This window comes from Triturus cristatus, chromosome 3_2, assembly GCF_964204655.1.
Source record: "Triturus cristatus chromosome 3_2, aTriCri1.1, whole genome shotgun sequence".
NCBI classification, from domain to species: domain Eukaryota; kingdom Metazoa; phylum Chordata; class Amphibia; order Caudata; family Salamandridae; genus Triturus; species Triturus cristatus.
In genome coordinates, this window is record NC_140584.1 from 1,047,178,960 (window position 1) to 1,047,196,283 (window position 17,324).

Here is a 17,324-nt window from a genome sequence, read left to right on the forward strand (position 1 = left end):
TAACTTCTGCTCTCTGGCCAGAGCAAGCTTCTCTTTGGCAAGGGCAAGTTCTTCCCTTTCAATCCTCAGATTGGCTTCCCTCATTCTGGCCTGATGCTCTTTTCTTTGTGGAGAAGTCATTCCCCTATGAGAAGAGGCATTGGAGCTATTAGAGACATGGGAGTGGATAGATTCCCTTGAAGGGGATCTTCCTCTCCTGCTTCTCTGGTTAAGTCCACTTGAGGGTCTGTATGGGGGAACCCCAGTCAGACTCCCATGTAGGCTTAAGTTAGCCTGGCTGAGTCTCACAACTTTGACCTGGCTGTCTACATCATCTTCTGAAGTCCCTTCTGACTCATCTGTAGAGGGTAGACCCTCACCTGTACCTAGGGTACTAACCTGGGAGGCTCTCTGAGCATCATATTCTTCTAAGATCTCCACTAGTTGAATGAGGGTAGGGTTTGAACCCCGTTTTAACTTTCTGGAGGTACACAATTGTCTCATCTCCTGAAAAGTTAGGGTATCATATCTAGAGGGTATCTTTTTAGGATCTACCCCTCCTGAGAGAGAATCATCTTGATCTACTCTCAGAGACATGATCTAGTGAGGGTGTGGTGTGTGCACCTACCTACACTAGTTGTATCTACTAAACCTCTCTAGTAGTTGTAGTCAGGGTGTGCTAGGCCCTTCAACCTACAACAACTAAGTCCAGTAGGACTTAAGTATTTATAATCTATGTTATATGTACCTAACAAGATCTGTGTGATCTTTCAATTTAGTATCTCAAGATTACTATGGTATTAACAACAGCAAGCTCAGATTTCAACCGCTGCTCACCACTGTGAGAAGTTGGCCTGATATATGATGCCACTAATTCTAGTGTACACCTTGTATCAGTCCAAACAACCCTTATGGTGATTGGTTGTAAAGTCAACCTTATAGACCAGCTATCCTAGTGGTAGCATGGACAAGATCAGTCTTAGGCTAAACTCTGTATGGCATGTGAAGCCAGCTGTTATACCATTTGTAATCCCTTGAATACCAAATGAAAGGACACCACAACAGATATATATATAAAAATAGAATGTATTTATTTTAGTCAAAATACCCTCAGCACTCTTTATGAGATTCGAGGTAAGTACAACACAGTCTTATTTAAGCTTACATTAACTCACACAGGTAAGTAATACAGTTAGGCCCTAGGGGCCACGCAAACCAAATACTAAGTAAGTGGTATAAGAACCACTGTCACGAACACAGGATAGGCCTAGGGAATCGCTGGGGCTACACTATACTACCAAAGGTTAGGAAGTGGGAGGCCCACGGGATTCAGGTGCAGAGTGGAAACACTCATGCGTAATGCATAAAAGTCAATCGAAATAGTAGTTATTAGAAATTAAGAGTTTTAGGACACTTCTGGGATAGCTAGGAGTTCGAGACTTGGAAACTAGACCCTAGGATAGTCAATACCCTTGTGAGTACCGGAGTACTCAAGTTACCTAGCCCACGGGCTGCGGGTGCATAGGTGGGAACTTGCGTCAGGTTTCGTCGTTGACTCCTATGGATGCCTGAAGGAAAGTTGCTGACAGGCAGTCAGTGAAGAGTGTCCGGTGGATCCCTAGGATGGAATCAAGAAGGAAGGATACCTGCAAGCAGAAGGGACAGAGTCTAGGTCGCCAGCCAGGAGCCAGGAAGGAACCAGGCGATGTCGTGCAGATGCGGGTGAAGAGGTGAAGCTTGTCGCAGCAGCCTAGGGTACCAGGAGACGTCGAGGATGTCCAGGACCAGGAGGCGAGCTGTCCCACGAAGGTTCTTGCTGTCGGCGGCGTCGATGTCGAGTTAGGACCCAACAAGCCTTGGCAAGCGGAACCCATGCAGAATGGAGGTCTGGGGTGCTTCCCTTTCACAGGGGAGCGAGTGCCAGTCTGGAGGAGCCGGACCAGCAAGGTGAAATCAAAGGTTCGTCGTCACAGAGGTCACTAGCCAACGGGCCAGCAACCGGACAACACGTCGAGCAACTCAGGTGCAGAAGGGCCCCACGCAGAACACGTGAAGTGTGGGAAGCTGATCTTCTTTGCAGATGGTGCTCGGGAATGGGGCTTCTAAATTCCCCAAGCACAGCCTCGAGGAAGCCTCAGAAGTCGCGCTAGTCAGTTACTAGCCACTTTTCCCAAGTCGCTGGTCCAACGTCCCTCGTCGCCTCCACGGGTCTCAGCATTGCTGTAGATGTGGATCTGGTTCAGAGGTGTCTGGAAGTCTCGGCGCTGGTCAGTCTCTGCAGTCGTCCCTCGTAGGATCAGTCGCAAAGCAAGCAGCGGTCGCTGGATGGTGCCTGGTTGCCCAGGGTGGTCACTCCTTGGCCACAAGGGAGATTCTTCAGTCTTCTTCGTGAGGTCGAATGTCGAAGGTCCAGAGTTTCTCTTCAAGTTGCAGATTCAGGATAATCTAATTCTGCAGGGCTCAGCTACCTATTGATATACTGGGCTAGTGGGCTGGGCTACCTGCAAGGTCCCTCCTATGGGTGGGACAAGGAAGGGGAGTGGTTACACCCCCTTTCCTTTGTCCAGTTTCGCGCCAGAGCTGGGGCTGGAGTGCCCCAGCGCCGGTTTCAACTGGACTACGCATGGGACACCTTGTGTGCCCCAGGCAGTGTCTAGTTTCTTTCATCCCTCCCTGCCCCAATACACTAAGTCCTGTCTGGGGTGGTGCTCGCACCTCCCAAGGCAGGAAACCTATTGTCCAAGCCTCCCTCGCTGGAAGGACTCCCTGTAGCAGGAGGTCAGACTTGTGTCTGTGGCAGCAGCATCCATTTTGTGATGCTGGGGCTCTGGTTAACTTTAACCGGGTAAGTAGGTTTCAACATGTCTTTTCCCTCTAGAAGGGAGGAATAATATCCTCATCGCCAGAAATGGTATGGGGGTATTATTCCAAAGTGTTAGACACCTTACACAACATGTTTTGATAAAGCCAAACCATAGTTACCATAACCGTTTAAGATTATAAGGTACTTTAAGAGTATATGGTAGGCTATATCATAGAACAGCTATAAGGACATGGTTCCGAAAGCTGCAGACAGGCTCAGCTCATGCTAGAGCACCATCTCACATGTTACCAAGCACTCTGCCTCCAGGATTGTTAAGGCCTGCCATAGGAGTGGCTGATAGGTACACATGTGTCTATATATAAGGTAGGTATAAGAATACTACACCTAAGCAAGGGGTGATTACACGACCTTGCCCCAGCTGAGTGATCAGCCAGTTGTGTCATAATGGAAGGCCAGGCCAGGGGTGGCATAATACATGCTGCAGCCCCGGGGAGGCCCAGGGTACACCTATTCCCTGGGTACCTAAGGTACACTATACAGGGGCCAATAAGGTTATCCTTACCAATTGGGTTATGCACCTAAAGTACATAGTATGAATTTAGAGAGAGAACAGCTGGGCTGTGGGTCTGACTGGCAGGCCCACAGCCACATCTAAGTGGAAAACCAGTGAAGCAAAAGCAAAAAGTGGGGGTGAACATAGAAGGCAGACCCTACTCTCCTACACCCACTAGGGGGTAGAAAATGCGGTCTTTGCATGATCAGCTAGTCTGATCTGCCAGTAGCCAGCTGTCAAGTCAAATGTGCTCAGAAACTTGGCTGAGACCAAAGTATATATAAGCTCATCTGCCCTTGGTATTGGATGGGCATCAGTCCTAGGGACTGCATTGAGACCACTGTAGTCGACACAAAACCTCATCTCTCTCTTGCCATCTTTGGTGGGAGGTTCGGGCACTAAGACTACTGGACTAGCCCAAGGGCTATCTGAGGGTTCAATGACTCCCAATTCCAACATCTTCTGGACTTCAGCCCTAATACAGTCCCTGTCTTATTTTTAACGGGCAGACTGTCCCCAGTCAGTGAGAACATATGTCTAAACTGGCTGAGAACTTTTCTGCAGTCAGTTTGTTGCTGGACAGTGAGGCTGATCCATCATCAGGGTTCTGAGAGAGCAGGTCAGGGAGTGGGTCACTCTCTTCCTCCTGTCCCTCATAAGTTGCCAAGAGCAAGCCCATGGCAGCCCTGTCGGCATATGGCTTGAGCCTGTTGACATGGAGCACCCTATGGGGGCTCCTGGGAGTTCCTAGGTCCATCAGGTAGGTAACCTCTCACTTCTGCTCAAGTATTGTATGGGGGCCACTTCACTTATCTTGGAGGGCTTCTGGGGCCACCGGTTCGAACACCCATACCTTCTGCCCTGGCTGGTAAACAGTCAGCACAGCCTTTTGGCCATGCCAGGCCTTTTGTAATTCCTGGCTAGCCTCAAGGTTTTTAGATGCCTTCTTCATGTACTCAGCCATCCTGGAGCAGAGACCAAGCACATAGTCCACAATGTCCTGTTTAGGGGGTTTGAGAGGCAACGCCCATCCCTCCTTCACCAGACACAATGGACCCCTAACTGGATGTCAAAACAGAAGCTCAAATGGGCTGTAACCAACCCCCTTCTGTGGAACTTCCCTGTAGGCAAATAGAAGGCAGGGCAAACGTATGTCCCATCTACGCCCAAGCTTTTCTGGGAGACCTTTAATCATACCCTTTAGGGTTTTGTTGAACCTTTCAACTAACCCATTGCATTGTGGGTGATAAGGGGTAGTAAATTTGTAATTTACTCCACACTCCTTCCACATTGCTGCTAAGTAACTAGACATGAAGTTTGCACCCCTGTCTGATACTACCTCCTTAGGGAAACCCACTCTGGAAAAGATTCCAAGTAGGGCCCTTGCCACCACAGGAGCTGTAGTGGTCCTAAGGGGAATGGCTTCTGGGTACCTAGTGGCATGATCCACCACCACCACCAGTATAAATCTGTGCCCATATGCTGTTTGAGGATCCATGGGACCAACTATGTCAATCCCAACCCTATCAAAGGGAACCCCCACCACAGGTAGTAGTATCAGGGGGGCGTTTCTTGTACCACCTGCCTTACCACTGGCTTGACAGGTGACACAGGAGCAACAAAACTCCTTGGTGTCTTCAGACATGTGGGGTCAATGAAAGTGAGGGACAATTCTGTCCCAAGTCTTGTTTTGGCCCAGGTGTCCTGCTAAGGGAATATCATGGGCTAGTGTCAATAGGAAGCCCCTGGCCTTCAGAGGTATAACCAACCTCCTGGAGGCACAAGGCTTGGGGTATCTACTCTCTGAATACAGGAGTCCATCATCCCAATATATCTTATGGGTTCCACTAGCATTCCCAGCAGCCTCATCACCAGCTTGCTTTCTGAGGGGTTCAAGAGAAGGGCAGCTCAGCTGCTCCTGGCTCGGATCTGCCCTGGAAGAGCCCCCTGTCCCCAAGAACTCAACCTGGTCAGGTTCAAGCTCATCTGGGACAGTTCCTTCTTCAGGCCTGAAATCATCTCCCTCAAGAGACTGATCTGCTTCCTGAGCCGGGGGGAAGACACTGCCTTACCCCTGCTGCTCCTTTTCTCGGGAAGCGCCTGGTCCATTCTTCCAGGATCCAGGGCCTGTTCAGCTTTTGACATTTTTTGACTGTGACCTAGTCACAGCAAACACATGTGTAGGGATTCCCAACATTTCTGCATGAGTCCTGAGCTCCACTTCAGCCCAAGCTGAAGTTTCCAAATTATTGCCAAGCAAGCATTCAACAGGGAGGTCTGCACTTACCACAACATTTTTGAGGCCAGTTACCCCTCCCCAGAAGAAATTAACAACTGCCAAGGAATGGTCTGTCCTGACATTGCTAGCATTGGTCACTTGGTACATTTCACCAAGTATGATCTGCTCAGGAGCCACTAGATCTTTTGTCACCATTGTGACACTTGCTACTGTGTCCCTGAATGCCAAAGCCTATTTTCCATTGATTAAAGCCTGCTGTCTGTATTTGCCCAGATGACTGGGACTCACAAAGCAGGTCATATCCATGCCTCCATCACAGACCAGTACAGCCTGAATTGGAACCCTGACTAGGCCAGAGTCCACATCAGAACCCAGGGTTAACCCTACTACACCCTTATTCTGAGTACCACCACTTGGAGTTGAACTCGGGGGAACAGTTGCCTTAGGGGCAATGGTGGCTGGAGTGGAGTCTTTGGACTTGGTACAATCACTTGTCCAATGGGTTTTTGGTTTACAGATTTTACACTATGGTTTCTTTTGGCCTTTTTCTTGGTTAGATTGGGACTACCCACCAGATGCAGATTTTTGGGGCCCTAGAGAAGACTTCTGGTCTTTACCCATGTGCCCACTCTTATCAGAGTGTTTGGAATCCTGCTTCTTGGAGCTACCACCCTGGTTCTGACCCATTTGTCTGCCTTCTGACCCAATTCTTGGGGAGAGGTCAGATCAGAGTCCACCAGGTACTGATGCAACAGCTGATTTTGACAATTATTAAGGATCTGCTCCCTCATAATCAAATTGTACAATCATTTAAAATCACACACTTTACTGCCAAGTAACCAGCCCTCCAGAGCCTTAGTAGCACAATCTACAAAGTTGACCCAGTCTTGTGTCTGTGCCTTTTGGGTATCTCAGAACTTCCACCTGTACTGTTCAGTGGTTAGGCCAAACCGATCTATCAGTGCACTCTTCAAGACTGTGTAATTGTCAGCATCCTCTTCTCTAACAGTCAGGAGCTTGCCTCTTCCTTTGTCTGCAAAGGGGAGCCACAAGATTGCTGCCCACTGCTCCTGAGGGACCCTCTGTGCTTTACAGGCCCTTTCTAGTGCTGTTATCCATTTGTGGATGTCATCCCCACTCTGGTAGGGAAGGAAAATCTTGTTCAGGTTCCTATTGTCATGAGTATGATCTCTACCTCTAGGGACACTGTTGCTGCCACCGGGACACTGTTGCTGCCACCATGGCTCTAGCCCCTATCTATGTGAAGCTCTCTGGAGCTCCAGGGATTCCCTGTCGAATGCTAACTGTTCCCTCTTTATCCTAAGCTTAGCTTCCTCAAACTGGATCAGTCTGCATTTTCCCTCATAAGAGGATTCCCTCTTCTGGGGGAAAATGGTCCTATGAGAGACAGAGGTCACTCCAGATGCACCAGAATGATTATACTCCAGAGAAGGAGATCTTGATCTTCTTGGCACACCACCAACCCTTCCAGATGGGCTATAGAGAGGGCCACTGAGGCCTTCTCCCTCACCTTCAGGATGGATTGGATTTTCCAGGTTAGAATCATCTTGATCCTCCTGGTCAGCTTCACAGTCCTGGTCATAGGTGTTGTCACCTCTTGGCCTTTCCTCTTCTGCTGCCCCACCCAACCTGCCTACCTCATCAGACACTGGGGTCTTTTTGAGATCATCCAACAGTAAAGCCTCCATGAGGCGTTTAGTGCTTGCACTCCTCCCTGTCTTCAACTTCCTAGCTGTACACGTTTCTCAATTACACAAATGTGAGATGATCATACTTGGATGACAAGGAGCCACTGGCTTCAGGTCTTGAAGACATACTAGAGTAGTGAGGTGTTGCACCTACCTAACCTAGTGGGAGCTACTAGACTCTCTTGAGTTGGGGAAAAGGGGTGTGCTGGTCCCTTTGGTAACGCAACTCCAAGTTCAGTAGAACTTACTTTATTCTAGACTTGATTTATATGTACCTATAGTGGTTTTCAGTTAGTCACTCAAAGAGATTATCTGGTAAAGCAATAGCAAGCTTGAATCCAACCGCTGTACACCAATATGAGAAGTTGGCCTGGCATATGCTGTACACTAGTTAAAGTGGGCACTTTGCACCAGTCCAAACAACCCTTATTGATGATAGGTTTAAAGACAACCTTTATTGAAAGCTATCCTAGTGGTACCTATGGAGAGCAGCCTTCAGGCAAAGTATTAAAGGAGTGTAAAGCAGCTTGGTTTACCAGATTATAACCTCTTGAATTACTAAATGAAAGGAGAACCACACAAGGAATATATAAAATAAATGTATTCATTTCTAAACACTCACTCCTAATCTCTTTATGAGATTAGAGTCCAAGATACACAATAATACAGTTCTATTACGACAGTAAATAGCACAATATACAATGGGCCCTCGGGGTGGACCAAACCATATATATAGAAAGTAGTATAAGAACCACAACTTGACTAGACACAGTGCCTAGAGCACGTAGAATTGCTGGGACCCCAAGCAACTACCAAAGTTAGTGACACAGGAGACCGACGGGGGACGTGTGCAGTGTAAGAACACAGCCGCGAGCCCCGTACTATTCTATGGGAAAGTCACGGTCGGATTTGTATAAGTTAAGGACACTTAGGAGAGGACTTTGAACAAACCCCTTTAGACTTAGGGAGTTCTAGGGCCAGCACCCACGGGAGCACGGGAGCACGGTAGTACTCGAGTTACCTCACCCAGGGAAGCCGGGTGCATGGTGTCTGGAATCGTCATTGATTTCAATGGCGATCCGCTGCAAAGTGCTGCTGCCGGGAAGAAGAAAAGTGTCCGGTGTGATACAAGCCTGGATCGAAGATCAGAAGAACCTGAAAGCGGAGGGGACAGAGTCTGGGTCACTTGACCAGGGGCACGATAGACGATTGCCCACCGATGTCGGGTGTTTCAGGTGCGACGAGGTGAAGCTGGACTCTGCAGCCACGAGAACCAGGAGAAGACGGTGTCGGTGCCCAGATTGGACCCAACAAGCCTTGGCAACAGCAACCCACGCAGGAAGAGAAAAGGTGCTTCGGTGTGGACCAACAAGGTCCTGGGGACTCCCCAAGCGATGGAGAGTCAGGGCACGCCTGGAGCAACTAGGTAAGCTCAATTAAAGTTAAAGTTGCCTTCACAGGGAACCACCAGTCGACGGACCAGGGATCGCGAAGGGACCTCGAAAGACAACACAAAGGGCCAGCACACGGAACACTCGTGGATTGTAGGCGGGCAATCATCGGTGCAAATGCTGCTCGGGGTAAGAGTGACAAGTAACCCAAAGCTCAGCTGCTGGAGTCGTTGGAAAGCTGATGCGTCTGCAAAGTGATGCAGTGTCCAGGGGTTCGGGTTGCACGGTTGCCACGAGGGATACGGCCCTCAGACTTGTTGTGGGCACTGATCACCTCTAAGACCACGGAAACCCACCTCATGTATTGTAAAATTCTTCGGAGTCCGGCGGGAGCTTCGGAGATGCAAACCGGTCAGATGAGTCTTTGGTGCCTGCCTTGCCGGGGAGTAACTCCTTTACTCCAAGGGAGATTCTTCAGTCATCTAGTTCAATGTAGGTCGTCAAAGTTCCAGGATTCAGTATCAGAGTTTCGTCCAGGTGTAATCTAAAGTCCTGTTGCCAGGGGTTCCTATCTTTTACCCAAGGACGGGGTGGGACAAACTCTAGGGAGCCACCTACGTGAGGGTCAGGAAAGAAGGGTGGCTACACCCATTTTCTTTGTCCTGTTTCATGCCTGAGCAGGGGCTGGTAGCCCCTGCAACCGGTTTGAGCTGGATTATGCACAGGGACACCAAATGTGCCCCGAGTGCTGACTTCAAAGCCCCCTTGGAGTGCACCCACCCAGCTCAAATACACTAAAGCCTGTCTGGGAGGTGGTGATACCTCCCTGTGACAGGAAACCTATTGTCGAGGCCTCCCCTGCCGGAGTTTCATCCAGCAGCAGGAGGGCAGACTCCTGTTTGTGGCTGGCAGCATCCATTTTGTGATGCCAGGGCTCTGTTAGTTGGTACCGGGTATACCGGTGCTGTCATGTCTCTCCCTCTAGAAGGGTGGGATCATACTCCCACACCAGTTAATGGTGTGGGAGTATGATTCCAAGGTGTTTGACACCAAACACGACATGTTTCCGTGCAGCCATCCCAAAGTTAGCATTTATCCTTTGGTTATAATGCACTTAAGAGTATATGGTTTGGCTGCATCACAAACAACCCCAGAATAAAGGTTCCAAAGGCTGCAGAGGGGCTCTGCTCATGCATGGGCACCCTCTCACATAAAACCCAGCATCCTGCCTTCAGGATTGGTAAGGCCTACCATAGGGGTGACTGATAGGTTTATATGTACAGTGATATGGAGAGCTATAGTGAACTATATCTCAGTAAGGGGTGCATGCACCACCTTCCCCGGGCTGCAGTATGCCCTGGGTACATAGTATACCATATACTAGGGACTTATAAGGGTACCCCAGGATCCAATTTGGAGTGTACCTAAAGTACTGATAATCAATTTAGAGAGGAAGCAGCTAGGCTGGGGTCCAGGTTAGCAGGGCCCCAGCCAGACTAAAGTAAAAAAATAGTGAAACATCAGCAAAAAGTGGGGGTAACTATAAGAAGCAGATCCTACTCTCCTACAACATGGCTTACTAGACATCTGGCGGTTTCAAAATCCACACATGAGGCAATATACTTTTCATTCTGGGGCGCACAATAGTCACTCCCATATAGATTACATCCTTACGGCAACGGACAATATGGGAAGATTTGGGGCGGCCTCGCATCTGCCCAAGGTAATTTCTGATCACTACCCGGTGATGGCGGAGTTTAGGTCACACGGCCTCACTCAGCGTCGTGTGTACCCCATATACCCAGGAATCCTGCATATTCCTAAGATTCGGAAAGGGTTACTAACCACAACAGTGCATTACTTTGAAGAAAATGAAGCCTCGGTCTCCTTTCCGCTAATTTTATGGGAGGCGTACAAGCCAGTTCTACGGGGTCAGGCCATCTCCCTCATTTAAGGCCATAAAAAAAAGACAAGAAAAAAGAGATAGCAGCCTTGGAACAGGAAGTGCATCATTTGGAGTCCCAACATGCCGGGAACCCCTCAGCGGCCAACACACATAGGCTACGCACAAAACAACAGGAATATAAAGAGTACCTTTGGGCAGATGCCAAGACCCGTATAACAGCAGTCCAGCATAGGGTTTATGAATCAGATGACAAAGCCGGCAAACTTCTTGCATGGCTAGATAAGAGGGATTGAGCGACTAGATGGGTGGCAGAGTTCCAGTCGGAGGACGGGGAATTGACATCAGACCCGCAGGAGATAGTGACTGCGCTGGCTGCGCACTCTGAGCGGGTGTAAACATCCACGACCACGGTCCAGGATGCGCTTGATTTCCTTAGGGACATACGCATGCCAGGGCTCACGTCAGAGGAGGCCGAAGGGCTTGATGCAGATATCAAAGTCGATGAGCTCAAGGTGGCCATCTACAAGATAGAGTCGGGTAAAGCCAGCAGCCCTAACGGCATCCCAATATAATTATATAAACGTACGGTTGATAAGGTGGCTCTCTATCTGTTGAAAATGTATGAAGCAAGCCAAGCCCAAGGCGAACTCCCTAGGGATCAAAGTATAGCTACCATAGTGGCCATCCATAAACCTGGCAAACCCGCATCTGAGTGCACATCATATCGACCGATATCGTTGATCAACGCCGAAGCCAAGATTCAGGCCAAAACGTTGCTGCTCAGACTGGCCCCCTACCTCACTAAATTGGTCCATTCGGATCAATCAGGATTTATGCCTGGCAGGAATACAGCCTTGAATCTTCGATGCCTACACAGCGTCCTGGGATGAAAATATACAATACGGGAGGATGCAGCGGTCCTGTCTCTTGACGCAAATATGGCCTTTGCATTTCTGTTCGCTGTCCTCCAACACTTGGGGTCAGGATCGAAATTTTGCTCCTGGGTACACCTACTGTATGCTAACCCTATTGCACATGTGTTAGCCAATGGACACATATCAAGTGAGTTTGCTCTGGGACGTGGGACACGGCAGGGTTGTCCGCTGTCGCCACTTTTGTTTGCACTGGTACTGGAACCATTGGCTGCCTGGATTAGGTGGGACCCAATGATCCGGGGTCTAAAGTGGAAGGAGGGAGGGGAGGATCGTATCTCCTTTTATGCTGATGACGTCCTGGTGTACGTAGCTTCCCCCCACACGATCCCTTCACGCATTGCTTGATATCTGTGAGGTGTTTGGGTCGGTGTCAGGGTACACAATTAATTGGGAGAAATCCGTACCATATAGTCTATGTGGACCGCTTCCCGGGCTGCCCAGGGGATGTGAGGTCCAGGTGGTGACAGATAGCTTTAAATACTTTGGGATCTTTGTAACGTCTGACCCAGACGAATTCCTAGCACTCAATCTCCAAGCACTGTTACAGCGGCTTAGACGGGACATCAAACACTGGAGAGCGTTGCCGCTCACCCAACTGGGCAGAGCGGCACTCTTTAAAATGATGGCCTAACCCAGCTTTTTATATGCCTTACATAACACCCCCTGCCGAGTTCCTGATTCATATTTTAGAGCAATAAACTCGGAAGTTACTACTCTCCTCTAGGATAGCAAACCGACGAGAGTGGCTACGTGTAAACTGCATAGGAGCTCGTACGACGGGGGTATCGCTCTACCCGATGTCCGGGCCTACTATTGGGCCTCACAACTGACAGTTATCAATCAATGGATTCACACACCTGACACTGACCCTGCATACCGCCTGGATAGAGTGGCTCTGGGGGTGGGCGGAGTCAATAAGGTACCCTATAACAAACAAAAAACGCTGGGCCTCCTGGTAACGACAGCATACACGGTTCATGTTTAGCACACAGTGACACGACATCTGGGATGGGCGGACAGACTTATGTAATACACCCCACCGTGGGACACCGGCAGATTGGGTACCCTGGGAAAGAGCAAGGGGTTTCAAAAGTGGGACCTGATAGGAATCTCCCGGCTGGGGGATCTCTGGAAAGAGGGAAAAGTTTGTTACCTTTGCCTACCGGCAGGAACACTATGAATTGGCTTCTGGTGAACAGTTTCGATATATGTAGATTAAACATGCACTTGATGCAGCTATTCCAGCAGAGGAGGTACTCCCTGAATCTTCCCCTTTAGAGGACCGACTGTTGACGGACTACCTAGAAAAAAAAAGCAATTTCTCTCACCTATCGGAAAATTGTCAACAATCAAATGGACCCCCTGGTACGTCTCCGGGCGGTTTGGCAGGCGGAGATCGGGGACTTAGATGACACCGACTGGCAGGACGCGATTGCATCGCCTAGAGAGGTAGCGGTCTCCTCTAGACTGCATTTAATACAGCTAAAAATACTACATAGGACCTATTACACACGGGTGACAATGCATAAGATAGGCAGAGCCATCGACCCACACGGTCTGTGCCTATGTGACGACTTAGGTACATTTTATCACACTCTGTGGGGGATGTCCCCTGATTACACGCTACTGGACGGCAATGATGGATACTATCACGGAGGTCAGCGAGAACCCAGTCCCGCTAAATTCCAAGTGTTGCCTATTGAATATATGGGAGCCAATAGACCTCAACCATGCAGATCGACAGTGGGCTACAACAGGGATGATGATTGCTAAGCAGAACATAGCCCAGAAATGGGGGCAGCGCAAGCCCCAACCCTGATAGAGTGGTGCAGAGACATGGATATGGTTATGGTGGCTGAAGAAGCTACGTATATTCACAGAGGCTGCCCCAAGAAATGGGGGAGGGTGTGGGGCAAGTTGATTACTTATAGAGGTCATATATGTACCCCTCCTATTACAGAGCGGGACTCAGATGATGAGATATGATATTCAATACTGTAAAATTAATGTATCACTATGTACGATGTTGATTGGTGTGACTCTGTCAAAGTATTATTTCCTCCAAAAGAACTGTATTTGCAGATCTGGTTTGTTGTACAATAAACTGTCTTTAAAATAAAAAAAATTATGGCCTTTCTCAATAAAAATGGGAAAGATCCCAGAAGGGGCCTGGATAAAGGGCTAAAAGGTTGCCAAGATAGGCTGCTGGATGTGCTGAGACCACTAACTAAGATTTTTGACTTGTGCGAAGAGGCACATTTAAATAACACTGGTACAGACAGAGGAAATGCGTCAGTGGGTTCAGAGGGCAATATGCCTTTCTGGAAACTCAAATGCAGCACTATGTGTTGAAAGAAGAAAAAGCATACTTTTTAAAATAGACCCTAAGCTAGCGGAGTTGGCTAGTAAGGAGCTAGGAGAGCAAAGTGAGGGTTTGCTCTTTGGCGATGGTTTTGTCAAGGTCATGGCTAGGTATGTGGGAACATTTAACTCACTACAAAAGGCTCAGAAAGATATCAGAAGGGTTTTTATAGTGGTCGGGCGGATGCGGGGTCGGTTCCCCGGCCGAGGTCAGGGAATTACCAGAGGTAGCTTTGGTAGAGGATTCAGACCCTATGGAACGAGTTATGGAGCAAACTATGGTTATACCAGAACAGAGCAGGGTAATTTTTACCCACAAAGACGGAGGAGCACATCGAGAGGCAAGCGATCTGAGATACGAACGAGGGGTGCCTCAGGTAAGTTGTTTACCAGACCCTATTTCTATCCAAGTAAAATTGGGCGGCAGACTAGCCCAGTTTGTTACAAGATGGAGAGAGGTAACTCAGGATCCTTGGGTTTTGGAGACAGTAGCAGGTTACCGAATACATTTTATTCAGACGCCGGTACAGGAGAGGATTCCCAATATTTTACGGTTTTCAAAAGAAATGGAGGATCTGGTAACGAAGGAAGTGGAGGCCTTGGAAGCCTATAACAATCTAGAGCCATAAAATGGCTTATTGATCAATCTGTTGAAAAACCAGTTGAACGGAGTCAAATATGCCTTCTTATTACCACACTGGTCCCCAAGACTGTACCCAAACAATCAGTAGTATGTAGTCCAGATTTTATAGGACATTTTGAAGCATACTGCCCATCCAAAATCAAACTGCAAGAATTTCTGAGTGTCCTCCTTTAGTGCCAGTAAAACATCAGCAACTCTATCCCACAAATCATGAGCAATCTTTCCAACAAACAGGAAGTATTCCCCGATCGTAAGACCAAACTCGTTGAAGAAAAATCCTTCTTTGCATATGCGTCCATCCTTTCTGTCAGGTGAAGGGGTTGTAAAAGCATTCAAGTTAGTACAACTTGTATTAGCCTGTACTATTAAAATCCCAGGAGTTGGATGCTGTAGGAGAAAATCCAGATCACTCAGAGCTGGTCTGTGTCTTCTCTCAATGTATCTGTTTATTGGAGGGCAATATCTAAGATAAGCCCAAGTGCCCATCAAAACATCTATTAAAGCCTCATAATATAGGCTTCAGTGAAGCTATTGCTTGATCAAAAATTTCAGTCAACAAAGTAGTTGTAATCTCTTGTGTAGATAAACCTAAATCAAGAGATTCTGCGCTCTGCAAATTACAGTCAAAAAGGATGATGTCTCCTCAGTAGCCATAACTGGTGTAGGGGATGATAATCCTACATTAGGAGAAGTGTGAACACCGCTAGCATCTTGGAAATCCCACAAAATATCATCTTGAGGATATTCTGCATCACAAACAATACTCTCATCATGAAAGATTGGGTTCTGACCTAGCATATACCAAATAAGAAGGCAGCTAACTTTAAAAATCCGATAAAACAACAGGATCGGCTATTCGTGTCAGCGACACCGATCCTGGCGGCGTATGCGACCTCACACGAGGGACATGTGGCGTCAACTGCAGAGCTGCTGTGAATGAAGTCATAGGTTCCATAACCATTGATCCCAATGTCATAGGACTCAAACCCAAAACAAGAGGCACAGCTGGTGTTGACAGATTTTTCAATGTCTGACCAACCGGAGGCTTTTTTGAATTCGTGGAGCATGGAGGTGTGCCAACAGGATTCAGACACCAAAAATCAAGTCCATAGCTTTCTTAAGCAGCTGGACCTGATCTGGGATCGCTACCTTATCCGCTGGGAGTCAAAAGGGAAAAGATGTCCAATGAGGATCCTTTGAAGGCAGATTCCAAGCTGGAGAACAATTTAGAGTCAAAGGTTCTGGGACTTCATGCGACTCCAAATTGCGGTAACGATGAGAGTGGTGCGACACAGTAGGACCATGCTAAGATTTCAAATGATTTTTATTGCTCTTTCTTGACATAGGCGAACTCCTATCTTTCAACTGACCTCTTGATGGAGAACAAGACAGCTCTCTTAACGTCGATCGAGATCGGCAAACCATGGACATCGTACGGGACCGGGTGTTCAATTTCCTGAACTTCACTACAGTGAGTTTTGCTTCCCACTTCCGAATCACCTTGGCACATGACGAGCACAACTTCGAGTCGTGGCCGGAAACAAGACACCACAAACAGACATCATATGGATCGGTGACTGACATTTGTCAGTTTCAAGTCATACATAGATTAATGCCAGCGTGAGTAGGTGACGTATAGGTAGGGAATTCGACGTCACAGCAGCAGGAGATAGAGACGCACGCAGAACCATGACGTACCACAACACCACCTTTTGACGCTGACGAAAATTGATATACAAAGGTTTTGGGATCCAGCCTGATGCCTGGAGGCATTCGAAAGGTGAGGTATCTGCAGTAGTCTCTATCAGAATTGGGAATACAGAGGGATAAACAATGCTAATATTACCTCCAGGCAGACCTCCTATGCTTTATTAATATACTAAGTGTGTTGGGTTAAAAACTATTAATGGGAAATTATTCAACCCAACTTAGAGGTCAACATATTTCTGCCTTAATGGCCTGAACAAATTGCTGCTTAGGCATTCATCACGATCAGATCAACCTCTCTGCCAATCATCATCTCATAGTGAGAATATCGCTGAGTGGAAAAAGAACAAAGAAATGCAAAACCAGTCAGTAATAGTTAGAGTACCATACAGGCCTATTCAGAATAACCTACTTTTGTTGGGTCAAAAAGCCTCAACTTGGCATGTATGGTCAGGATAAAAATGGCTTTGGCCTTTTTGCTTACTTTGGTGTGCTGGATTCCACCAGTCGTCAGTCTTTGGTGTGAACCGGAGGTAGTGCTTTTGGGAGTTGCCTCTTTCCCTTCCCTTAGGTGCACTCAAACACACATCAGCAGACTTTTCACTCATACTATATTGTATTATAATTATGTCTGCAATGTTTTCAGAGTCCCAGTCATCTCTCACGTACTCCAAAACTTACCTTCATAAAATCCATCATCATCCATCTCCCCATAGATGTAAATATACTCCCCAGCTGTGAGTGGTAGTTCAGCCTCAGGATTTTCATTTGGGCCATCAAAAGGGTTATAGCTTAAGAGAGAAAAAGCAAGTCTATTCACACTACTTACATGGTCATGGAAAAACACATTTTTTTTAGCAAAAAAGCAGTTATTACTTTTCGGGTTCTCTGCTCCCTCTACTAGCAATAAGCATAAACAGCAGAAGGAAAAGTTACTTACTTGCACTGACCTTTCACGAGATGCTACTTCTGTTTCTTTGGGACATCTTGATTCAGTTTTTCACGTGTGCTATACCCATGGCTTGCTGCATTTGAGCAGTGCAGACGTGAGTAAAAGTAAGGTGGTGCTCCACTGTG

General features: G+C 47.7%; 1 protein-coding gene across 4 annotated transcripts in view; it reads right to left on the reverse strand.

The window, feature by feature from the left end:
• TSPOAP1 (TSPO associated protein 1) overlaps positions 1-17,324 on the reverse strand; it is a 3,327,443-nt gene that overhangs the window by 1,554,969 nt on the left and 1,755,150 nt on the right. For all 4 annotated transcript variants that reach the window (XM_085649739.1, XM_085649737.1, XM_085649736.1 and 1 more), the window contains one exon: positions 16,929-17,038. In XM_085649739.1, the coding sequence (XP_085505865.1) occupies positions 16,929-17,038 (110 nt within the window). The remainder of the gene's footprint in view (positions 1-16,928; positions 17,039-17,324) is intronic.